At 35.8% G+C, this 27532-nt stretch overlaps 1 protein-coding gene across 2 annotated transcripts; it reads left to right on the top strand.

Annotated features, from left to right (window-relative positions):
* The first annotated feature begins 487 nt into the window (after window positions 1–487).
* Window positions 488–27504, top strand: LOC306864916 (palmdelphin-like). Of its 2 annotated transcripts, XM_079409207.1 has the most exons (9): window positions 488–817; window positions 9681–9732; window positions 10394–10474; window positions 11654–11784; window positions 13474–13588; window positions 13903–13927; window positions 14021–14140; window positions 14998–15927; window positions 18115–19728. In XM_079409207.1, the coding sequence occupies exons 2-9, from the start codon at window positions 9688–9690 to the stop codon at window positions 18153–18155; spliced, it is 1488 nt and encodes a 495-aa protein (XP_079265333.1). In that variant the 5' UTR covers window positions 488–817; window positions 9681–9687; the 3' UTR covers window positions 18156–19728. The 2 variants fall into 2 exon arrangements, with proteins under 2 accessions (XP_079265333.1, XP_079265332.1); XM_079409206.1 differs by lacking the exons at window positions 13903–13927; window positions 14021–14140; window positions 14998–15927; window positions 18115–19728 and adding exons at window positions 24227–26291; window positions 26406–26494; window positions 26664–27504 and having other exon boundaries at window positions 612–817.
* Window positions 27505–27532: the final 28 nt, after the last annotated feature.

Raw genomic sequence — 27532 nt, 5'->3', positions numbered from 1 at the left:
GAACTGTCCACAAGATGAATATTGTAAGTCATATTGCTAAGAAATATTCTAGCACACGTCTCGCACATGTAATAGTTATCATTGACATTTGTAATGCAAAATTTCCAGGATGCACAAATATATTATGTTTAAACTGTGCAAAATATGTTTTACAATGATTTTTCTTCACAAAAAATGTGCCCAGTTTGAACATCTGCCATGAATGGAAACTTGGTTATTTGCATATCACTACTGTGTCATGAAAGTGAGAAGGCTATAGAGAGAAACAGACAAAATATTACCATCATAGCAGGGGGTTGTTCACTGTAACACACACACACTTGACAGAGCCCTAGATAAAACCCAAGAGTGTTTGCGAACCCTTTGAGCAGTTTTTTTTTTTAAACTAATTTTGGAGAGGAGTAATTTAGCAAATTGCGTGTCAGCATGTTCGTCTCAGGGAAACAACAGCTGATCTATGTGTGTGTGTGTGTGTGTGTGTGTAGGCACATTGTGTTGCAGTTGTACGTGGGCTAACACATGGTAGAGCAGCCCAGCTCTGACAGCCTGAGAGCAGAGAGAGAGAGAGAGAGAGGATGAAGAGAAGGGAGGGGGAAAGAGAGAGTGATAGTATGACAGAAAGCAAGAGAATCGGAGAGTTAAAAAGAGAGAGAGGGGCAGCCTGCCAATGAATGGTAACACAGGATCAACCCTCAGCCTACGGTAACTGCACTTGGACACACACACACTCGTTACACACACATGCAACCAAGCTGGAATGAACGGACTGAATTCTGGTCAGCGCTTCCCAACTAAAAGCATCAGCAGAAGACAACCGGTGAGTGTCCTTCCCTGTGTGTTTGTGTCTAAATATCATCTGTTTGATGTCATTCAGCTTATTGGGACAATGCTATCTATCTAAATGTAATTTGCTGCTTGTCACTTAACAATCTGACAGTACTTGGAAGACTTATGCTTCTTGGTTAACCAGTTAGTTCAATCATGTTATACTTTCTTGAATAAAAGTAACTATGTTTTGTTATGTGTCAGTGATTCGTAAGCTTTTAATTCCTTTAAGCCTGCTGCCTTTTTGCCTGCCGTCCTGATGACAGGAGATCCGTAAACCCTTTGTCAACTGATTTAATGGGGTCTGACTTTTAGATGGTCAGTTTGTTGTTGTGTGTCAGGAGGCTTATTGCGTCATTGTGATGGCATCACCCTCGCCGGGGACACCCCCTCTCTTTCAGCTGACCGCACCGAGTGACAGGAAGTCTTGTAAAGGCTCGTACCTGCGAACGGTACAGACACGGAAAATCACAAGAGGGGAGAGAGAGGCTGTGCTTCTGTCTTCCGCCCACATATATGAATCAGACTGCATGTGATTATTCTAGCACACTGCTTCTATACACGATTGATACTCGTGTATCTCATTTTATACATTCTTGAATTTGATTCTGATGGGTTTCTGAAAGTGTTTGAGTGATTATAATGTTTAGTCAACTGGTCATTACATAAAAAATAAAATAAAAAATAAAAATACTCACAGGGTGATCAGGACCCAAACATAAAGCGGAGTGGGTTATTTTCATAATGACTGGTTGATTGTGCTTTATCTTTCTCATGGGGCTAGTTACCAAATTATTATGATAAATATAAAATACATATTTGAGTTGAAAATATTTTATGTAAAAATAAAGAGACCAGTGTAATATGACAGAAAGTGTGGCTATGTTCACTCCAATTTTTTTTTTTTTATATTTATGTTACTAATTTCCATCAATCTGATCTGAGTAATTTTTAAATGGTGTACATATGAATTCATACTTTAAATTATTTAAAAGTATTGACTTTTAATACCTTGGGAAAAAAATAGTTTTAAACAATACAAAAACAACAATTTCATGTAAAACCTATTAAAATAAAAAATCATGAAAATTAATAATAATCATAAAAAATAATAAAATTATATCCACTATAGACATTACGATTACTTTTAAAGACATTTTCATAAAATAAATAAATAAATACAATTTCACTTCACTAAAATTCATGAAAAAGTACTGAAATCAGTGCTAATTTATATCAGAAATATCTAGTGAATATTTTTTAAGCTGAAAGGTAAAATTCATCTCTTAAAGCCATAAATGTCTCTAGCCAATAGATGTTTTTCGAAATTTGTAATGTCATGAAATTATTATTATTATTTTTTTAAATACATGTTAGTAAAAAGTAAATGACTTTGACATTAAACAAATCTATTTTATTTAAAAAAATTACTTTTTCCAAGATTTTTGAGAAAAAATAAGTTACCTGGACCAGTCGATATTAATGTGTAACGGTCATTATACAAAATATTTGGCAGCAGAAGATTGCAATTTTCCAATCAGAATCAAGTATTCCAGAGAGCTGTGTTATACTTCTTTGATTTAATTTCAGGTTTGTTGACTGCATTAAATTGCATTTCATTTTGCCACATTCTTTTTGAATTGTAACAAAGTTTTGAAATATTAACAGCAGTTTGGGCTGTTCATAAGCAAAACTGGTGGTGTAAGCTGTAAGGAAGTAGTTCTATACACAAATTTTAGAGTTTTAGGGTTGAAATCTTGTTTGATGGCTTGAGGTAATCACACATGTGCTTGTGGTGTAAGCGGAATAATTGGTATTAGACTATTGAATTATTGAAAACTAATGCATATCTGCGGGTTTATCTCAATAGTTCCTCAAATATAATACCTTTAAGTATCAGTACTTGCTTTAAAACAGTAAGTGGGCAGATGAATCCTGTTTTCCACACACTGTGGGCTTCAGACCCCAGGGATTTGACTGTTAAACCATTAGAAATTAGATTAGAGACTGGAGATTACTAGCTGTCTGTCTCTAGACTGAAATCTCTGTCAGACATGAGGCGGTGAGGGAGGTCGGGGAGCTAGGATGGGATGTTTGATCCGTATTATCATGCACCGTGAAACCTTTGATCTCTGATCTGTCCGTCTGTCTGTGGCTAAGAGGCTGTTTGCAGTGATTACAGCAGGATTAGGACATTTTTTAGTTATTGCGTTTCAGATTTTTCAGACGTGTCTGTGTCGGTACTATGGTTCACTGATGGTAATATGTGGTACTCTGATATATACCATGTATTACTTGTTTACTACATTCATATACCCTGACATTTACATGATACTGTGATGCCATGAAGTATATAAATTACTGTATTTAATATCAACAGCCATTGTCATAGTTTTGTCATATTATATTTTATGGTAATTCCATAGTTATAAAATACTATGGATTTACCCTGGTTTTTAGATATGGTAGTGGTACAATGAATATCATGGATTTACAGTATATGTAATGATTACTATATTCATGTAAATACATGAATTCAATAAATTAATTTCTTATCATATACAGAGATCCCATGGTCATTTAAAACCCAGTAACATTATGCAATTTTAAAAAGCAAAAGTTGTCAAAATTAGTAATATGGTAAGTCAAGACATTTCTTTAGGGAACTTAAAAAAAAAGAAAATTAATGAAAATTAATAATCATCGATCCAAATTATATCCACTATAGCATTTCAGATTTTTTTAAAAAAGATATTAGTTTCCATGAATTTAAAAGTAATGAAATTAAAAGTAATGAAAATGAATAATATTAATAGTTTTTTTTATTATATAACAGTTATCTATAGTGAATGCAATTTTGTATGTTAAAAGGTCATGAATTAATATATTTATATGAATTTAATTGAACAGATCTTCTGTAAAATGTCTTTCTAAAATTAACATCATTAAAATGAATATCTGAAAATCACAAGTTTTTTTTCCTTTATTGTTTTTAAAATGGAAAAGTCATAAAATATTTCATATCTGAAACTCATTTGAATTAAAATTAAACAACATTTTTGTAATTCTTTTATTTTTCATATATGCTAAACTAATCTCTATAGCAAAACTGTTAAAAATCTTAACCCTATGATTATGAAAATCTGGGAAAATTATAGAAAATCTAAATGTGGGAACTCCATATATATCATATAATGAGTACATATATCAGTTTTGCCATCTCATACTATGACTATACCATGCTACAGTACTTTTTTGGTACCTGCTTGAGTCATGCAATCAGAGAGATGGAAAGAGAAGATGAGAGGAAGAAAGAAAGTGATTGGCATGGTCTGGAATAAGAGGAGGAGGATAGGGATGAATATTTTAACAGCTGATGGGTCTCAAACATGAGGAAAGGTTGAGGGCCAGCGTTCGCCCATAACTCAGCCAGTGTTCAGCCTGTGCTGACAGTCCAGTTGTGAGACGGACGTTATTTTCTGGCGCAGCATCTCAGGCCTGGCAGTGAAAACCAATGTGGGCAGGACTAACCAGCATGACCTTCTCCTGTTTGTCGCCACACTGGGCGTCTTAATTCCCTCACTGAACCTTGGCAGGCTGCTGCAATCTGAGCTGACTGAGGCAGAGAGGAATGATAATGCATCGGAATTCTGGATGCAGGAATTAGAGTTCCAGTCTGTGGATCTGGAGTGCTTTGGAACATTAAACTGGGAGACATTTATATGCAGAAGCACATGTGGGTGTATGTGAGTGTGTGTGTGCACGCACATGTGTTTATAATATCCACCCACTCACAGACATAATTTATTCAGATTTACTGCATAAATTAGCTCTTCTCTGTGAGCATTTTTTAAACACTGCAGTTATAAAATTAAAGTAGTGTAAAAGCGTGTAGATTTAATTAAAAATTAAACAAAGCAGTCTGAAGTCATTATAAATCACAAAGTATTTTGCTCTATTATTGTTCATGGCCAGTGTGGTATTTTTAGAGTAGGGACAGCAGCAGGACAGAGAAAGAGGTCAGATTAAATGCAGGTAAATGTCTTCTGAGGCAAGGAGCTGTTCCCTGACCTACCCTGTATATAACCACAGTACAACTAACTGTGACTGTGAGCTCATTATTGTACTGTGAATGAAACTAAAGCTCTCATCAGTTGTAGATTGCTTTTTTTTTTTTTTTTTACTATAATGGATAATTCTCTTGTGTCACTACTTGCTCTCATTGGAAATTTGTTGTAGTGCTATTTCTATAGTGTGGTGGAACTATGGATAGAAGAGTGACAGTATCAGATAGAAATACTAAATAATGAACATTAATATACTGTTTTGTTTGTTTGTTTAATGGTGCAAAGTACACAACAAGTCAAAATGTCATGCATTTCCAACAATCTTAATGATCTAAATGCTTATGAATTCTTTAATTATATATTACAAAATTTCACAACTTTTCGAAAAAAAATTTTTTTAATTGAATTTAATTTTAAATTTGTTTAGCCCATATCTGTTAGCTTTGGTGGCATCTATTAGTGTACTCTTAAAAGTTGACTTTTTGTTAGAAAAAATATCCATAATATAATTATTTTTTATTTCTTTTTAGTTTCATTTTATTTCTAATTCCCATACATTCATTTGTTGTTTTATAGCTTTAATTACTTAATTACTTTACAAAATAAAATGTAAAATTGTCAATAAATAAATATAAATATGTCAATATGTCTCTCCTCAAATTTCCTGTTTTAATACCTTTGGGGATAATATTAATAATTATAAATATATGCATAAATTGCATCATATACAATGATATGTAATATAAATCCATACATCATACATTTGTTGTTTGCAGCTTTGATTACTGGAAAATAGTAGAAAATAGTAATAGTGGAAAATAGTTGTAGAAAAATGATGTTAAATGAGTACTGTATAAAACTTTTAATTGGTAGTTCTTGTCTTTGATTTTGTCCAGTAAAACACAGTATTACCATGGTACTGTCAGTCCTCTGTCGTGTGTGTCATGTGTTCCCACCTCTTGTGTCCATATTTGATTTGTTTCCTGTCCTTGTTTAATGTGATTATTAGTTAATTCTTGTCCAGCTGTCTTTGTGTAATTAGCCTGTATATTTAAGTTCCTACCTGTTCAGTTTCGTGTCATCTGGTCTACTCGTTACTCCCTGGTGTTCCTGTCTGTGTCAGCCTTGCCCTGTCTTGCCCTGCCTTGTTTGTATTTGATTAAAGACTGTTATTTGAGTTTACCTCCTCGTCTTGTATCCTCCTCGTGTGTGCACCGTGACAGAAAACCAGACCACAACAGTAAGCGCTGACTCAAGCCCGCCGGCCGCCGCCATGGATCCAGTTCCCTAATCACAGCCAGGAGAGCCGTTCCCAGGTGCTGTGGATCCAGTCCACATGTCATGGCCAGGAGTGCCATTTTTAAGTCTTGTTGTGCACACAGGAACATTTTATCACCTTGTCGTCTCAGTCTTGTCTTGTCCACGGAGACTCGTCGAGGGCAGGCGGCTCCTCTTGTGGTGGCTACAGAGGCCATTCCCAGCTGCCTGCCCCTCCTGTCACGGAAGTGAAGGCGGTTGCTGAGGGACCCTGGGAGGGCCCCTGACTCCTTGTCATGCCCAGAAGAAGCCTCAGCTTCCGAGAACAGCTCAGGAGGGCTTCCTGTTCCTGTTGGCTGTTTTGTCCTGTTTTTCTAGTCCCGGAGGGCTGTCCTGTCCTGTTCTGTCCTGTTTGTTTTGCCCACAGAGGGCTCAGATAGCCCGTAGCTGCCCCATGGAAACATTTTTTAGGGGGGGGGCTAGAAGGGTTCCGGCCGGAGTGACTGGGCCGAGGGGACCGAAGGACCATCTGCCATGGCCTCCTGAGCTCCCTGCACCGCCATGGCCTCCAGAGCGCCCAGCCCTGCCATGGCCTCCGTTCTGTCTGTTGCTCTCTGGAGGTCCCTGTCCTGTGATCCTGTTCTGAGGGGCCTCCAGAGCGCAGGACGCGCCTTCCGGGAGAGGGGAGTTATGTCAGTCCTCTGTCGTGTGTGTCATGTGTTCCCGCCTCTTGTGTCCATATTTGGATTGTTTCCTGTCCTTGTTTAATGTGATTATTAGTTCATTCTTGTCCAGCTGTGTTTGTGTAATTAGCCTGTGTATTTAAGTTCCTGTCTGTTCAGTTTCGTGTCGTCTGGTCTACTCGTTGCTCTACGGTGTTCCTGTTTGTGTCTGCCTTGTCTTGCCCTGCCTTGTTTGGTTTTGATTAAAGACTGTTATTTGAGTTTACCTCCTCGTCTGCATGTTCCTGTATACTCCTCGTGTGTGCACCGTGACAGGTACCATGTCCAATGTATTTGTTATTGAAAGCAGAAAATAATTATTGTATGTACTTTTATATATTTATTTTAAAAAAACTATATATTTTTTAGTGCATTAAGTGACTGTCTGTGGTTATCCTAGTTTTATTCAGAAATATTTGTTTGATTCTAAATATACCACTTAATCCTAATGCTTTTTTTTAAGTGTAAAAGGGTGTGTGAGGACAGGGACATCTCTGAGTGCACATTCTCACAAAACCTGATGCACTAATGTGTGTAAATGCATCTCTCTCTGCCATATACTACTTAAGCTGCATCTCAAATTAGTAAGGCATCTTGTTAAGTGGTAAGACATTTAAAGAGATGATGGGTCGCTATAAGTGCGAACACCAGTGTCATCAGGGGAAATGTCATTTTTGTTCCTGGTTCCCTTGACAATCTGCAGGGAAAATAAGAGACTGAAGGTACATGTTAAGGTCACTAGTGGCATTAGGTCACAAAAACATGTGCTTGTTTGCTTTGTTGTAGATCTGTTTGTTAGATAGCATTAGTTGTACAGTCACTAACCAGAGCAGAAGGGTGCAATCTGAGCAGGCATTATTACACTCAGGGCAGCCTGTACACATTTTCTGTCAGATGGACCCTCATCTAAGACATCACGTCTTCAGAACAGTTTGTGTTTAAGAAATGGACGTAACACAAGCTTGACATTTTAACGAAAGGCCACACATGACAGCACTTAGCATGCATGTTGCAATGGCCTCTCCACTGTTTTACACAAACTCTTTATGTGTCAGACAGGGCACAAATCACACTTCAGCCAGAGAAAGAGGGGTAAAACCAAAAAATATTGATTGTAATATTTACAATTTGCTGTTTTTCTAAAGATTTGACCTCTTGAAATGTACATCTGTGACTTTTTGCCCAAATGTGTTGGCTTTGAAGCCTATATGTCAGTGTACACCTAACAGTTGATAGTCAACTTTATTTTATTTTATTTTTACTTAAGTTTTATATTAAGAAATGTAAAGTAAAATAGAAAATGTATGGACATATAATGTATGAAAAAATAAAATATAATAATAAACTGCCACAAATTTCCTGTTTCAATACAAAATATGACAACATGGGGGGGAAAGACTTTTCACTTTTGGGTTGTTTTTTTTGTTTTGTTTTTTTGGAGCAGATCACATTCATACGTCATATTCTGTTCTTTGCCCCAGAGAGCTCTGTCATTCACGTGTGTTTCGTAACTAAATGTCGTAATTGGAATGCCATGTAACCTTGCAGTCCACCTGTGACAGCAGAGTGTATATCTTGCTGGTCATGTATTTATTTCTGTACAAAGGGGGGTGAGGTCTGTCTTTAGCGGGCTATTCTTACCCCAACAACATTTGCTCTGCAAGTCCAAACATCCGAGAAATGAAGTATAAGGGTATATGGCATCAATACTGCACTGGATGTACAAAGCAGATATTTACAGAGCACTGTAATGTTTTATCTCTGTATTCAGCTTCATCTCTTCATAAATAAACTCAACACATGCTTTTCATGCTCCAAAGATTATTTAAAGCTGAAATTAATGTGACAATACTTTGTTCTTTTCCCTTTTAATGTGCAGAGACATAATTGGCAATAGGGAAACCTGTCTGAAAACCATCAGTAGTTGTGTTTGCAAATGCATTAAATGAATGCATAGTTCACCAAAAAATTAAAAATTCTGTCATTAATTACTCGCCCTCATGTCGTTCCAAACCCATAAGACCTTCGTTCATCTTCGGAACACAAATTAAGATATATTTTTGATGAAATCTTAGAGCTTTCTGTCCCTCCATAGACAGTCTGTTCAGACAATTCATTGCGGCTACTTCTGCTACAGACTACTACATTACTATTTTTATTTTTTCAGGAAATGTAAAAATCATCGCAACTCCATTTGGTGTCACTATTATCATTTGGTGCAGCAATTACACACTTCACTTTTAAATTATTATTTAAAAAAAAAATACATGACATCATGAAAACTCATTTGAGATGACAGCGCTTAACACAACCTCTTCTGTTAAGTAGAAACTAAATGACCCAGCTTGTTCTGTCTGTGTAACAGCGCAGCAATGTCAGGCTCTTTATCCATTATTTATTGACATGAGACACTGTCCCAGACAAAGCACTCCACGTGGATATATCTGACGCATGAAGTGTCAAAGAGTGACATGCCAGCTATGACTGTTATGGTTAGCTAGCACATCATGGACACCATCAACCAGCACACACACACACACACACACTTCAAACCATGTACATCTTTCATTTTTTATGTTCACATTTATCCTTCAGGCATAGAGAACAGCCCCACCAGCACTTCTTTTCTTTCTTCCAGCTCTAACGCCCACCGTCAAGTCACCCCCTACCAAAACTTCTCTCATGCCAACCCACACGTGCCAATCACAGCTTGTTACCAACCTGCTCTTAGTCTTCTAGACAGACATTGACAGTAGGTTGTTAGCTAGAATAGGTTGTTTATCCCTCTCTCTCTTTCTTTCTGTGTCAGGATCATAATGGAGGAAGAAACCCTGCTGCGAGAGAGACTGCAGGCTATAACAGTGAGTATCAGGCTAGATTTGTATTCTTTTTGGTTTTGTGTAATAGGGAATTGAGGTTTTATATTGGCAATTGAAATATTATTACTGTATACATTGTTATTTGGCTTTATTGTCAAGTTGATACTCACAAAACCTGTCTGAAACATGTACAGTATATAACACGATAATTCTGCATTATGTCTGGTAACCTTGAAACGGTGAGAGTTTTTATTGTGTTATTTAACTAAAATCAGAAAAAAGTAACTCTCTTAACAGTAGTCTTAACACTTCTGTAGCCTTAATGATATGAACCACTCAAACATTACTGGCCACACAACAAATCCAAGATTAATCTATGTGTATCTGCTTAAAAGTTTGTTGGTTTCTGTCAGTATATGAACTCTATTAAAGAACACTGAGTGTCTATGGAGAAATCGGTCCATGTGTTATTTCTGTCCACACTCAGCCTTTGAGCTGTTACTTTTATTCATGAAGTCATGTTTATTAGAGAGTTAAAAATAATGCTGCAAAGCCTTCCTCTCAAAAAGACTATATTAATTATCTCTAGCATGCATGCCATTTATAGAAAAATAAACAACAAAAGAATACGGAGGTCAAGGTGAAATGAAAAAGGTTTAGGATCTTTTTTACTTTACATAATGTGACTCTGATTTCTCAACAGGACAAAAGCAGAATTCAAGAGGAGATAGAAAAGAAACGAAGAAACATTGAAGAAGAGAAATTAAAGCTACAATATCTAAAGGTATGTACTGATATGAATAACAATTATAATACTTTTATAATTATATTATTATTGTTTAATTATACACACACACACAAAATTAATTTCATGCAATTGTATTTAATGTATTTATTTGTATATATATTTTTATAATAACAGTATAATCGTACTTATTGAAAAGAAATTACAAATATATTATTTATAAATAAATAAATTTAAATTAGTGCTGTCAAATGATTAATCGCGATTAATCGCATCCAAAGTAAAAGTTTTTGTTTACATAATATATGTATGTGTACTGTGTATATTTATTATGTGTATATAAATGCACACACATACAGGATATATTTTGAAAATATTTACACGTTTATACATTTATATATTCATATCCTTATATTTTATATAAATATATTTAATATATACACATAACATATTTTTCTTAAATATATACATGCATGTGTTGTTATTTATAAATACATAATAAATATACACACATATATTATGTAAACAAAAACTTTTAATTTGGATGCGATTAATCATTTGACAGCACTAATTTAAATATAATGTAGAATAAAATGTATATTAGTATTAATATAATAGGATACATAATATAACAATACAATATATAAAAATGATATATTATATAAAGAAATGTATTTTAAAAAAATTACATACAAATAAATGCATTCATATGTTCTCTATAATTTTATATGGAATTTGTTTTTTTATATAGTTCATATAATATTATAATATTACTTATTTAAAATAAGTGACGAATATATTATTTATAAATATATATACATATGCATATGCACACACAGAATTATACAAATTATTAAAATATTTAAAAAAAATAAATGATCAAATAAATAAAAACTATTAGAATTATTCAAATATATTCAAATAAGTAATAATACATTTTTTTTTTATTAATAGAATAATAAATATTAATAGATTAATAAAGGAATAGTTGAATGCATGTTTGAAAATACTGAAATAGCTAATATATTTACGACATATATCTAATGAATATCTAACATATTTAATATGGTCATTAAATTATTGTAGCCGAATGTGTTTGCATTTTGTGATTTTATTAGGCAATGTGTAAAGGTGTAATTTATTATTAATTTACAACACTGTAATGTAAATAAATAAACTGGCTGACACAAGATGCTATGGCCTTCTTTGAACAAATAGAAAAAAACTCTACGGGAACAATGGCTGATGGACGGATTGAGCACCCTGAGCGAAGAGGAGCAGGAATCTGCGAAGGCCCAGACTGAAGATAACCAGCAGCAGACTAAACTCCTGCAGAGCAATATCGACAGGTATTTTCACATCTCCACAAATGAAAAACAACAAAAACTCTATCACTCATGGTGTGCAGGGTTCACAGCTTCCTCTTGATTGAGAGACGCAAGTGGATTATTCTTGTTTAACCACTGTGATAGGCTTTCAGTGTTAGCCAAGGGTTAGACAGACAGATCTCACTCACAGTATTACATAAACTGTATTCTTACACAACCCGCCTTGGCAGTGAGAGCCTGTTGACCTACGACAAGCTTTGTCTGGAAAAAAAACAAGCATTACGCAGGAGGTCGTACCTGAAGCAGGAAGGATGACTAATACAACAAAAGGACAAAATAACCGAGGAAAAAATCTTTTTCAGCTAGAACCACTCTCATATAACGAGAGTCTCCATACAGCGCTGAGAGGCCCACTCCCTGCCTGGTTTCTCCCTGTGGAGCTTTATTTAGATGGAAAGGAAGTTTGCTGTCCAGCAGTTGTTAAGATCGATTTGAAGGCCTTAAAGGACTCAAATCTCCACAGAGCTTTCTCTTGACAAATAGACTCCACAATATGATGGCTGCTGTTTAAATCAGATGGATTAAGAGCAAAAAAGCAATCTGATGAGAATCCCCACAATCACAGGACAGAGGAGGCTTGTCATCTCCTGTAAGTTATCTTGACGTATAGGTTCATGGCCCCAAACAAAACATAAATGAGGGTAATCATTCTGAAACTCTGAAACTAAAACTCAATTTTCAGTATCATCAGCTCTCTGCACATGCCATAAAAAATGTTAAAGATTGAACAATCCCGAAAAATTTCACAAGGAGGTGCCATTAGAGTGACTTTCATGAAAGCAGTCTACTTTTTACACATTACAGTTGTTGACTCTTTTTGTCAATTTTTTTAATTTTTTTTATTATGGCATACAATCAATAAATCAATCAAATACCTGTATTATAATTTGGTAGAGTACTAAATTAGACTATACATGATGCACAATAATTAAGTATTAGATGAAAAGAAACCAAAGCTGTACTGGTTTTTAATAATCTGAAATCAGTTTGAATCTTTTTTATTATATTTTTTGTAATTTTTTTTTTTTTTTTTAAATGTTTAGTTTAGCTTATTTTATGTTTTAGGGAAAAAGCTTATTGAGGGACTGGAGATGTAAATTAGGTGTCATTTATATGTTATAAGCTTTTTTTTTTTTTTTTTTTTATCTTTTTTGTGTGTTGTTCTGAAATCAAGTTTTTGTACAGTTCCTAGACAAAAATTTTAAGAAATGAAATAATAAATGAATAATAATCAGTTTCCAACATGTTGGTCTTGGTCAAATTTAAATTGTCTCCACACAATGAAATTAAAGGCATAGTTCACCCCAAAATTTAAATTGTGTCAGTATTTACTCACCTGTTCACCTCTAAACCTGTATAACTTTATTTATTTTGTAAAACACAGAAGAAGATACTTCAGTGGACTTTCATTGTATGGACAAAAACATTTGTCTTCTGCAGAGTAAATAAAGTCATATAGGTTTGGATCGACATGAGGTTGAATAAATCAAGACAGAATTTTCATTTTTGGATGAACTAGGCTTTTAAGTTAAAAAAATGTGTTGCGTTACTTCATACAAATATAACTTTAGCTCAATTGAACAATCAGCAAAAATATAAATAAATATGTATTTAAATAATACATATAAATATTTGCCTGCATCTTTGCAGAATAGAGAAGGAAATTGTGATTCTGGAGACAAAAGAGCTGGAGATTTCTGCAAAAGAGGAGATTCTTCTGAAACAACTGAAGGAGGTGGAGAAAACTCCAGAGGACATCATAAAGGTATTGCTTGTGTAATCACTTTAAAAGGCCTGGAGACTCCTTACCGCTTATTACAACACCGAGCCACTTAAATTGGATCAGCTTTTGAGTTGGGAACAAGGGAAATCATTACAATGCAGCATGCTGTGAAGATGCCCCTCGGTTTCAAACTGACGTCAAGATAAAATTGTTTGATGCCAGTTGCTGCTGTGAGGAAAGGATTGGTTTGCGTGATATGTGATCTGGTGTGATTTGAATGAAACTTGGTTTTGTTCCTCTTATCTCTTCATCAAATCCCGTTTTGGTACTGCACAAACTACTGTATTTCCCTGCAGGAAGTAAACGCAAATATCCGGCCAGGTAAAGAAAATTCTTCTTTTTGCTATATTGCTATTTGTACTGCATTGTTTCCCATGACACTTCCTCAACAGACCTACACAATGCTTCTTACAGAGTCAGTCCAATACATCTACACTGCCATACCTGATGTCCCAAAGTCCTACACTCCCAAAACCAGGAGGAGAAGTGTCAAGCCAGGAAAACATGAAACGGATGACGAACAGGAGAAAAAAGGTACAACGAAGGCTTTTGTTTACATCACCAACTATTTGCCGATATAATGAGCACTTGAAATATTTCACAAATATGTCAGGATGTTTAGACAGTGCAAACATGTCATCAAACTGTCCACTTCTGTAATTATAGCAATTCAAGGTACGTAAATGCTGTTTTCATTTTTTAATGAAAAAAATGAATAAGTTGTTATCCATGACTGTAATTATGAGCATGACACAGAATTATGAAAGAGGGCCAATAATCAAAATATCGCCAGCTGAACAGGATATTGTATCTAGCTACAGACTGCAAGATGACATGTTTTTTTTATTAATGCAATAAGCCATTACAGTGGTTTTATCATTTTTAAGCATATTAATTATAATAACTAGAATATTTCCTCCACCAAGTAAATGACAGTAAAGACTTTATTTTTAACAAATGTTCTTTTAAACTTTCTATTTAAAAAAAACTATGAAAAAATGCATAATGTTTTTCACAAAAATATTAAGCAGCAAAACTGTTTTCAATATTAATAAGAAATGTTTCTTGAGCACCATATCAGCATTTTAGAATGATTTCTGAAGGATCGTGAAACACTGGAGACTGGATTAATGATGCTGAAAATTCAGCTTTACCACAGAAATAAATTACATTTTAAAATGTATTAAAATAGAAAACCTTTTGAGTAAATCATAATAATAATAATAATGCACAATATTAGTGTTTTACTGTATTTTTCAAATAAATGCAGCCTTGGTAAATACATAGTAAGGGACATCTTTCAAAAACATTTAACTATTGATAAATTTTTTATACATTTAAATATATTTTTTACTTTTTTGGTTTGTGTCTAACACTGTTATTTCCTTCAGCTACATACACCATGAAGATCAGTGTGGAAAAAGATCTCCGCACTGGTGAGAGTCACATCCTTTCCACAGCCACCATTGCACCTCTGGATCTCCAACAACAAGGCATCAAAGTCTATGATGATGGGCATAAATCTGTCTATGCCTTGCCACCTGATGGACGGGACTCCCAGAATGACATGAATGAGATGAGCCCTCTTGAAGTAGAGGAACTTCTGATGAAAGCCTCAGAGAAGAAAGAACCAACAGATGTAGAATACCACGAACCAGTGTTTTCAAGCCCATTCAGTCGACCTACAACCCCTCAGAGGACAGAAAGAGGCTACATCAGCCTTCATGGCCTTCAGATGCCCAACAAGAACCAGCGTCACTTTCAGGATGAGAACTTTACCAAACAAGAAGCCATTTACATTCCAACCACTAAAGCCAACCAGTATTTGGGCTTCAACCAACTGGCTCAAAATGGATCATATGCTAATAGCGAATACAGTGGCATAACCAGGATCAGCCCAGCATCTTCTCCCATACAAGAGTATGAGGAACAGCTTCGGATAACTCCAACAGCAGACTCCGGGCTGGGATTCGGACGGTTTTCCCCTCTGAATCAAAAGGACGACTCTAGTGTCAACTTTGTGAGCTTCCTCCCTCCCGAGGTGGAATCTGGTGAACCTGTTACCATGATCTTCATGGGTTATCAGAATGTTGAATCAGATGAGGAAGATGAAGGAATCCAGGCTGAACTGGTAGTTATTAGTGATGATGATGAAGATTCTGAGGAAGCCACTTTGTCGTACCATCCTCTGGGCTACCGCAGCAAGATCTTCAAACCCAACAGTACGGTGTACCGCTCTGAGATCAGGCCTGGTGCCATCAGAACCTCCAGCTCTGGAAGACAGATGCTTGGAAATGAACCCAAAGACCCGACAGATGCAGGTACCATTCGAAGAGTGAGAAGACAATTTGGTTTCTAATTCCATTCTAACTGTTCTCAATTCCTTGCATTTCTTTGAGTCATTGGTAACCCTTTACAAGGGTTCCATATGTTAACATTAAAGGGATAGTTCACCCAAAAATGAAAATTCTGTCATTAATTACTCACCCTCATGTCATTCCAAACCCATAATACCTTCATTCATCTTCGGAACACAAATTTTGATATTTTTGATGAAATCCGAGAGCTTTCTGACCCTGCATAGACACAACGCAAATTAAATGTTCGAGGCCCAGAAAGGTAGTAAGGACATTGTTAAAAAAGTCCATGTGACATTAGTGGTTCAACTTAGTGGAAGCTACGAGAATACCTATTTTAAAATGAAAATAATGACTTTATTTAACAATTTCTTCTCTTTCATGTCAGTCTCTGCCGCGCGTTCAGGAAAGTAAAGATAAATATAAAGGTAACTATATTTGCATCCACACCAATCCAAAATAACATTCTGCTGTTATGTAGCTTTAAATGCTCAAGCTCTTTTTCTGAAAGCAATTTGAATCCTTTATTCTCACAAAATTGGAATGATTATTAACTTTATAGTTATCATTATAGTTATCATCCTTGGCGTGATTGGGACTTTAATCACCATTACTCACCATTATTTACTCAAAAGAAGATATTTGGAGAAACGTCTTAACAATTCAAGCCAGTTGGCTCCAGTGTTGTTTGGATCTCAAAGTTATTTTATAGAGTGTTCCACAGAAGAAAGTAAGTCGTTTGAAGCTAAATGAGAGTACATTATGGCATAATTTTCATTTTTGGGTGGACAATTCCTTTAATGCATCAGGTATCATGTACCATTTATTAATCTTGGTTAATGCTAATATCTACATATAATACATTTGTAATATTTTTAGTTGTATAAATTAACATTAGTTCATGTATTATGTTTAAACATGAGTCACCTATAAACAATTAATAATTGCTTTAGAAATGTTCATTATTAGTCTGTGATACCTAATACTTCAACTGATGTCGAACCTTATTGTAACTTTAAGAAAGCAAAGAAACATTACTGACAGCCAGACCTCTAAAAATGCTTGACAAAACTTATCATCAACTAAAATATCTGTCAGAGGAGAACTAAAGTGAAACCCATCTCCTCAAGTAAACTCTTGCTGCTTTACTTCCACCTAGTGGTCTATATCTTCATATTTTGTTAGGGTTTCATATGTTTAAAGCATCCGAAAAAATGCATGACATGCATGAAATGAAACTTACTGCTTGTCTTATAACAACTGTTTTGCTTTTATATGATTAATAAAATTAATAAATTTATGCTTTGACGTTAACTTGCTGCTGTGGTACTTTTTTGTTAGCACATTGACTGTTTTTGAAGTAATACAACAAGATTTGTTAAACAGTTATCAGACTTGGGATTTACCATAACACAAAAATATACCATGGTAGCCATATAGTTTCTGCCCAAAAAACAAACAAAACAAAAACAAACAAACTGTAAATCTGTGGTAACTGTTAAGAAATAAAAATAAAAGATTCAGAAAAGAAATCCCATTGTAGTAATTTCTATGGTATTGTGGCAGAGGCGATGGTTACCATGGAAAATATGTGTAATGGCTGATAAAACATAATAGCTTTCTAAGATATCTTTATTCATTCTTTACACACTCTTTATTTTGTTTCATTATAGGTTCAGCCGTTTCCGACAGCTAATGTGTGATTTAGGGTAGTTTTGTCTTTTTTTTTCTTCACCAGAGTAATGCACCGTTCTCGTCCATCAGCTATAATTGAGCACTTTGTCCTTGGTAGCTTTTAAGACATTGTGTCTGCTCAAGAGGTCTTTCGTAACATCTGCTAAAGAGAGTGTTATGTAATAATCCTTGGCTTGCATTACATAAGGCGCAAAATTAATGCTAAAATCCTCAACGTTCTGCATATTCGTTGTTTTCTCTGTTTTGTCATCCCCTGATTTTGGCACGCCAGTGCAGGATGAATGTATTAACTGCAATCCCACCATCTTCTCTAATGACAGACCTCAGACAAATCAACTGATTTAATTGATTGATTGGATAATACTGGATTTTGATTGGCTTGAAACCAACTAACCACGTGCATGCAGAATATCTAGGTGTGGTTAAACTGAAGTATTTTCACTGTCCTCTTCACAGGGCTGCCAATCAAACTGTCTCAGCTAGGAAAATACATGTAACCTCTTCAAATGTCGACATCTTGTATTTCCTGATGAGGATGAAAAGGACTGAGGGACTGATCTGGGAAAAAAAAAACTGCTTCTCGACACGAAATATATTTGAGTGCCAAAAACAGCATTTGTTCATTATTTCATGTTGTACATAATGTTCTTCATTTCATCACTGTTCTGTAATTTATGCTGTTTGTTGGTCTTTTTTGTCTTTTTTAATCAAATAGGAAAAAATATCTGGTGACTTACTTTTGCACCAGAAATTATATGCCAACACTACTGATATCACTCTTTTGTTTATCAAACTTGAAAAAAAAAACACAAAATGTTGTAGTTATATATTTTTAATCAGTGATGTTGTCACATTTTCCAGTGCAAAAAAACATATAATCATCCCTAAAACAATTTACATTTACTTTACTTTTTATAACCATTTTTTTTTTAGAGAATATTAAATTTTTTGTTAGCAATAAATTTAGCAATTTTTAGAAAAAGAAAAAAACAATTAAGTAAAAAATACATTTAAATATACTTTTATTCAGAAAACAAGTTACATTCTTTTAAATAAACAAGTTTTTTACACATTTTGTTTTGGATGTAAAATTATCCTGCCCTACTGTAAAACAACTAAAATATTGAGTAGTAATATTATTTTTTGCAGTCTGGTATTTGGTGACATGATTCACATCAAAATTGGTCTAAAAGAAGTGACTAGTGTTTACAACTGCAATATTATTTCTGAGTCACTTGATCTTCGACTTGGCCTCTGCTTCAGTGCAGAGGGCAGGTTTTGAGAGGACAGTCATAAACCGTATTATGGCCGATTCTCAAAAGATGAGAAACCCATTACATGAAACCTTAAGAATATGCTTGATTGACAGAAAGCTTTTAAGATATTCCTTGCGCGACTGTGTGCGTGTGTCGGAACGGCTGAGGCTGCTCAGCTATTGGCTGTTTCTGGTACATTCAGAGTAAGTCACAGTCTCTGTGGTTACAGAGAAGCAGAGCTTCAGCCAAGACAGAATTGCTGAGCACGTACCCTGTCCTTTCTCTGCTGGTATCACAACAAGGTAGGACACTGAGAACTTTATGAATAGTCAGACTTCTACTTTGTGAAAAATAATATGGGGTGAATAAGCTTGTTTAGGTGTCATGCTGTTGGTTTTATATGGAGTTTTTGCTGGATTGCTGTTATATTTTCTTCTGTGGTGCTGTAGAGAATGTAATATTATTGAGATGCTATTACAAACAGATGCTAAACGCACTGGATTTGTGCTGATATGGTCTGAAGAGACTTGATTTTGTGCAAACAAGTGTGTGAGAGTGTGTACGCTTGCATAAGGTTTTTTATCAGCAGTCTGTATTTTTTTAGAGATTTAGATTTTTGTTTGCTCTTTCTACTGTATTTTATATCAGACTTAATATTGTTGCATTATAAATGTGAGAAATAAGTTTGAAAAAGTACTTGCATTGATATTTGGTATGCGTATTGTTCAATTTTTTATAAGCTGACATGTCATGGATTTTTAATAATTATGGATCAGTTATATCAATAAAACTCATTATTTTGGGCTTGTATTCATCAACGTCTTCTCTGATTTGACTCTTGAGCGTGAAAATGTTGCTGTGGAACAACCTGAGAAACGGAAGCTGTGAAAGTTTAATTAATCCCAGGCTGCTTGTACAAACCTCAAACACTTCAGAAAACGTGGAATACGAGATCTGAGATGTTGTCAGACAACATCAGCACTGGGCTTCTCAGCTGAATGTGTGTGTGGGTGTGTGAGTGTGTGTTTTAGAGTGAATTAAAGTGTCTGTGTGGGTGAGAGGAGGCATGTGTGTGTGAGTGTGTGTGCCTGGGGTAAATGTGAGACAGGGATGGATCCTCTTTGGAAATGATTACAGATGAGAATGTCTCCTGCTCCACTTCACACTCCCATTAATGCAGAGAAGAGCAGAGAGCTGCCACATGAACTATTAATATGTCAGCAAAAATGTACATTTTCTAAGCCTGTATGCATAAATGCATTCATAAAATCTAATATTCATAATGGCTTATAATACAACTTAAAATCAGGTATGTTCCTTTATAAATTGAATCCACATTTACAACTGAAAATTCACTAAATTTCACATTTATATATATATATATATATTTATATAATGTGCATAAAATAATCTATTAGTAAATTACAATAGATATAATTTGTATACAGATTATAAAATATATTTCAGTTTTTTATTTACAACTGTATTTATTTAGAACACATTCTATGACATCTAAATGTCTCATATATATATATATATATATATATATATATACATACACACTCTCACACACACACTCTCTCACACACACACACACACACACACACATATATATATGTTATAATATTTGTACAAATTAACAAATTATATTATTTAAATATTTTTATAAGCATGATTTTATACACATACTGTATATATAATTTTATATTATAGATACATTTAATATTCCTTTTCATATTCGTATTATTTGTACTTCATTCACATATATTTATTAATATGTATTCTCTTGCTGTATTAAAGCCACTTTTTACTATTTACAAGCAGCTTCACAAAATATTTTCATGTACATGTAATCAGTTTTTTATATTCATGTGTAAATAAAACAAAAAACTATCATTCAAGTTATTTTTCCATTGAAGCTGATAAATCTCTCCAAATTCTCCATTTGAGACATTTGTATATTAGTCTGCAGTGCTCTCATGCCGCATAGTGACATTTTTTCTCATCTGAGAACATATCCAAGGGCTCAGTGCCAGTCACAAATGTCCGAATGGCCACCTACGCTCTGGCCCCCCAGCACCTGTTACTGTGATGCTCCACGCAGGTTATTATTTCATTCTGAATAGAGCAACCTTGAGCCTAAAATGCTCTTTTTCAATGGTCCATGCTCACACGATGCACACAACTTTTTGATACTGAAACAGTTCAAAATGTATATCTCAATTGAATCTATTAGTGATAGCTCCACCCCAAACTGTAATATTCCCCATGACATCACTTCCTAAAAGAAGTCATTTAAGGAAATCCATCAGAAAGTGACACATGACCTCACTGACAAGCCACTTATTGATCAGTCAGCAAAAACAATGGAGCGACCAATCAGAGTTGAGTGTTGAGTGTACCAGGAAGATGCCCTGAGGTGACCACTCATGGCAGCATAAGTGACATCAGACCAACTCCCAATGACATTTCTGCCAATAACTCCCGTATCAGACCAAGTTCACTTCCTATCCATGCATCCACAACATATTTACTCAAGCCCAGAGTGCTTACGGGTTCCACCGAGACGATTTTCTTGGCAAGGTGGAGATGATCTCCTTCTGGCTCCTGTTTCTAAAGCTCACGGTAGGTACTGGGACACGCTGGTACCTCCGTCTGCCTTCAATGCAAATGTTATTGTCACTGAATAATTTATGGAATACAGATTGTCATGACACAAATGCTGAGATGGAGAGGGTGCGAGCGTGTTGAAGTTTTCTCACAAGCTGAGCTGCTAGAGGAGGAGTCGGGTAGGGGGGTGTTGCCATGGTAGTCAACACTTTACCGCTTGTCATTTTCATGAGGCTTTGTGCCTTTGTGTAGCTTGATTGGGGTGAAATGGGCAGGCGCTGAAGTGGATGGTAATTTCACATAATTTTGACTCTTTTTAGTGGTCGCATTAGCATGCCGCTTGAGTTTTGAATGATTGTGGAGACTTTTATGCAGTGGTGGTAATTATACCAAAGGGGCATCAAGGAAAAGCCAGATGGTGAAAGAATTTCAAGCCATTTCAAGTGATGTAAACAGCTTATGAAATCTGTGAATGGTGCTGTCAATTTGTGCATTTTGATTTCAGCACAACTTCCATATTGTACTGATATCACGTTATTTTCAGCATGAAAGTGTGTAATTGTGGTTTTGATGTTCTGAGGGAAAAAAAAATCCCCTTTCTAATCCCCATGGCAGCTGATTTCGTCTGTCAGAAAGAGTTTGAGCGTTAGATCACACATCACTTTGGCACTTGGCAGTTGGTACGAATGAGATCAGAAAAATCCATGTAAACAAACCACGCTGCCATGATCAAACGCTCTGCAGTGGCGCATCAACAAGACAAGACAAATAACGACGTGCAATGTGTGATTGATTGTTAATTCTCACATAATATCCCCTCTCAATATATATAGAAATATGAAAATAATTTTTTTTTAAAACCTGTGGTCAATGAGGATATTCAGTTAGAGGATTTCGCCCTCAAGGGATTTCCTCTCCTGGTCTGATCCAGAGCCTATGCTGATTAACTGCGGGACAAAAGTTTCATGCAGGAGGAGAAGAGCCAGTTCTGCAGTATTATATAATTAATCTACTTATTTCTGCCTACTAACCCACTTTTGCGAAAAAAAAAAAATCACTGCAATAGTAAACAATTGCTTCCACTTTATACACTGGGAATATACACTGGAATAATCTCATACAGGGCATAAATGTTGCATATTTTACACAAGAAAGCCAAGGTGAATTTCAAATGCCTGTTTGTACACTTTAAAAATAGCTTTCACGCTATGTGTTAAACAGATGTAAAAAGGTGCGATTTGGCAGAGTCAGTTAAAAAGGTAAGAATTTCTATGTAGAATGAAACTAACACTTTACTAACCTGGTTTTTGAAGTGCTGTGCAATTAAAACAACATGGTGCCTTTCAACACTTCAGCCTCAAGATTATAACGTAGGTGTTGCTTGACATGTTTAGGAATGCTTCACTTACCTTTTTCATCTTAGTTCCCATTAGAATTTGTGATTATGTGATCTCATTTCTACTTTAATGAAAAAAATGGATCTAGCAGGTTATTTCACTCAGAATCATTTTTTTTTTACAGCAAATAGGCTGTTGTGCTTCCCTCTTACAACTGCTATTCTGCATCAGTTCTAATTCAGAACAGGTTCCGTCTGAATAAAAAAGAAGCCAAACTATTTTCATAATGTACAGTTTTGTTAACGGTCATGGCGTAGGCCTATGAATCGCATATCTTCCGTTGATGCGGGCGAAGGAAGGTAGGCCTACTAAAAGTGTCTCATTCAAGGCCTGTGTCCCAATGTGCATACTGCCCATCCTAAATTCTATGTGATATTAGTAATTTTCAATACTATTTAGGGTAGATAGGGTGGATAGTATGCACATTGGGACGCAGGTATGGTCTCATTGCTTTCAGTCCAGTTATTTGTAAGTGCGTCCTTAAATATTGCCCCAAAGATGCCCATTACATTTCAGTGTGAATCAAAGTCTAATTCTCGAGCGAATGACCTTCATGAACCGGTTCTTTTTAGTGAATCACAAAAAGCTCGACATATGAAAAGATCATGCTAAAATAATGATTCATAAAAGTCGGATCTTTTGGTTAATCAAAACCAGTGAATCAACTAGTGAAGCCAGATCCCATTCCTCAGGAAGTGACTCGTTTTTTATTGATACAGAAAAACTTATGAATCAGTTGGAGCAGTATCAATCTCACATACTTACTATCCACAATTCGTTCATTTCGTTATTTCGACTCCATTAACCATTTAATACGTGTTGTAGGCCTACTGTACATACTGTAAGGCTTGTGAGACCTAACATTGTTGTTCATATGACAATGTGGCCCATTTTTGTGCATTCTTATTTAAAATTAACAACAGAATTGCATTTGTTCCTCAAATTGTTCATTAAACAATGAAAGAACGGAAAATTACTCATCATAAAATGCAATCAATTGTGCCACCATTTCTAAATATTTAGTGGTTTTAATTTATTTGTAAAAGTTATCCATCAAGCAGGTTTTAAACTCAAAACCTCTTGCAAGGAATATTACTTTAAACCACATCAGCTCTAGTTCAGGTAACCCCTTAAGACTGAAAACCTAGCCCTGAAAAACTTTCTCAGAAATTTTGCATTACGTAAGAACTACTAAACATGAGTGGGTGCAAATGAGCTTTGATATGCTTTGAATGTTTTAGTGATTAGGGAAATGAGATTTCTCTTGCTGCTTTTGAATTTCTTTGTCGTCTTTTTCTCTTGCAGGGAGCTACGACTGAGCCTGAAGAGGTGGATAGACTGGAAGAAATTGCAGGTTGTTCTCATCCTGAGAATCCAGAACATACAGAGCTGAAGTTCCTGTCTGAGCCTGTAACCATGGAGACAAGTGAAAACTCCGGCACGGCAAACATAATTTACTGTGAAATGGAAGTCCTGGAGACTGAGTTACCCGAGAGCAAGGACACAGGAAACAAAGATGAACAAGTCTGTTATGATGCTGACATTTTAGAGTCCATTAGTACAAAAGCTGTGGCTGACATTTTATCAGGCTTACCTCCTACAGAGACCAAGGCTGATGATCTGGAAGATGTTTGCAGTGCGAAAGAGGCACTTGTCTTGGAGGATCCTCAAGAAGAACTTTATCGCAATGAGTCAATTACCTCTTCCATATCCGACACTCCATCAAGTGCTGAGAGCGTGTATGAGAATGATGTCACACATAAGAGGCAAGAGTCACTAAGACAGGAACCAATGGAGAACATAGCACCCCAACCAGATGAGGTTGACGATGGAGATATGTTAGACCAATTGGGTATAGACTCACAGGAAGCCATCTTAGAAAGTTTTGGATGTGAAGATCCAGAAGAAACCATCCTTGAGCACTACATCCGAGAGGAAGTTCTGTCAGACGTCTCCACAGAGTCTTGTCATGACCCAGACGAGCTAGAAGAGTGTCTTCAGGTCGAAATAGCTGCTGTTTCATCAGACAGCGAAGGCGATGATAAATGGAGGAGCATCTTCTCTTCCTCCATAAATAAGGAAGATGATGATTCCTACATTGACAGTCTTGAGCTGAGTGCACAAGAACTCTTTATTCAAAAAGCTACAGTTCAGAATACTGAGGACATTTCAAAGGAAACTGAAGAGCTGGAGATTCCGGTGGGAGAAGAAGTACTGGAACAACCGGAAAATGAGCCAGTTGACCAACCGCAAGAGATATCTTACAATTCTTCCACACTGCTCCACGGCTTGTCCAAGATTTCCGAAGACGATGAGGAGCTTGGAAGGGGCTCAGCAACCCACAAGAGCAATTCATTTGATTCCGTCAAATCCGATTCCAGCAAAAAGGTGCCGAAAGATTATTGTGTGATTCAGGAAATGAAAAGCGAGAACGTCAGCACGGAACATGTGGATTTCAAAGTTGCTCGCCAACAGTGGCTAGAGATTGAAGAGCAAACGAAAAACTTGACGCACCAAGTAAGCACACCAACAACTCGATCTGGCACCTGCCAAGGTAGTCACAGTTTCATGTATACACCTGTCCGCAACATCGAAAAGCCAAAGAGGGATCTTGAGAGCTTGTCGCTTGTAGAGGATTACGCGCACACCCAGTTCAGCCCTTGCTCTGAGGATTCAGGTCTGGACGACTCTAGTTACAGATCACCGTTTGATGACCCAGAGACCCCAATTGAGAAGGAGATTCGCCTAACCTTGGAGCGTGAGGAGAACCTGAGGCGTGAGAGGGGAATGTCAAAATCATACTCCAGTGACTGTGTACAGATCAGGGCAAGATCTGCCAACTTGAACCCTGTAAAACTATGCCAAGACGTCGATGAGAAAAGGAAGCTGTTAGAAGACCAGGAAGATGATGATGGAAGTATATCTCTCAGTAACAAGACGCCTTCTTTCATCATTACCTCCTCACCAACCAAGAGCACACAGAAACAAGACATGGCCGCCAATAACGTTGTCATCCTCGAGCCAGAGCCTTTCCCTCCAAGTCCAAGGCATGGAAAGATGGTGTCCTCCAAATCTGCAGACTGGAGACCTGAAGATATCCCTAATGTCATCATTTTGGAGACATCGAACCTCATCATTCGAAGTGCATCTGAGTTCAACTTGAATTCTGCCTCTGAGGAAACCCAAGAGAAGATGTTCCTCAACAACCCGTTTTTCAAACTGCGGTCCAGGAGTTCGATATCTCTAGTTGATGAGGAGATTAAGATGGTGAAGGAGCGAGAAGAGGAACTCAGACGTCAAAGAGCCAGTGTTTATTCGAAAGATCACTTCCTGATGTCTCCAAACCTTTTAGACAGCTCATTGTTTACAGGTACTTCATGCCAAGAGAGAATTTTTCATTCCGTTGATCTGAAGTAATGACTACATCAATGCATGTCATTATCAGAAAAGATCTGTTCATTCTTGGTTGTCAAATTCATTTCAGATGACGTGCCAATTAAATGTAAATCATCTCCTTCATCTCCAATGAAAACATGCAGAATGGATCGTTCAGCTTTGTCATGTGATCATCGAGTAAGTATATATCAATATACATGCAGTGTCAAAGCAGAAGTTGGATGTCATATCGACTACATGGAATTACAATGATCTGTAACTTAAATATATTAGGTTGCCCAAAGGTCGTAGAAATTTTTTCAAAGAAAAAATAGAAATGAAATAACTTTTATTGTTCTCTCACTAGTTTTCTGAACCCTACACTGGAGGCCGACGTAAAAGTGCCATGGCTCTGCGCTGGGAGGCAGGGGAGTTTGCGAGCAATGAGTAGAAATGGACACTGACGTCAATTTGCAGCTGTTTTACGTAAGATAATTTTCAATGCTCAAACTTGTCTGTTTATTGTGACACCATATACACCTGCTATTGCTGCTTGTGTGACTTTGTTAATGATCCAGAAAAAAATCTGCATACGCCGAGATGCCTAAATGTTATTTGAATGTACTGTTTCATGCATATTTGTGATTCCTCTTTAATGAGGTATCTGGAGAGACTTATAAAACCATATTTTTAGTGTTTTGTCTACAAAGTTGAGGAGAATATGTATTGTATATTCATATTGTATTTTCTTGTAAGGCAATGTTTGTATATCCCTAAATTATATGAAAATATAAAGCAGTATTACATGGTTTTAGGATAAAATTTAAGTGAAAATGTATACAAAATGGATGTATTTTGTTAACTATGACTGAAAACAGATCAATTTGGTATATTGTCAAAGGGACATTGTTTTTTAAAATAATTAATCTGAATTTGATTGCTCTAATATATAATATTCTGCATCCAGATTACATTTCAATACTTATACCTATTATATTAATCTTAGAAAGTAATCTATTATTTAAAAATGACCTGTTGCTTTGTCTACAGATAATGTGCATATTTATGTCAAACCGCCACGCTTATAAAACAGTATTGCTTGCTAACCTTTGAATCCATGTCAGTCTCAAGAAAATACTTGCTTTGCATACCGTTTGAACAATCATGTGTTCAAAACATAAATTCAAAAATAAATGTCAGTTAAAGGCAATTGTCTATTTATACTAAAACAGTTAT

Source organism: Barbus barbus, assembly GCF_936440315.1.
Source record: "Barbus barbus genome assembly, chromosome: 46".
Lineage (NCBI taxonomy): Eukaryota > Metazoa > Chordata > Actinopteri > Cypriniformes > Cyprinidae > Barbus > Barbus barbus.
The sequence above is the reverse complement of the archived record's forward strand: the minus strand, read 5'-3'. Positions and strand labels throughout refer to the sequence as shown.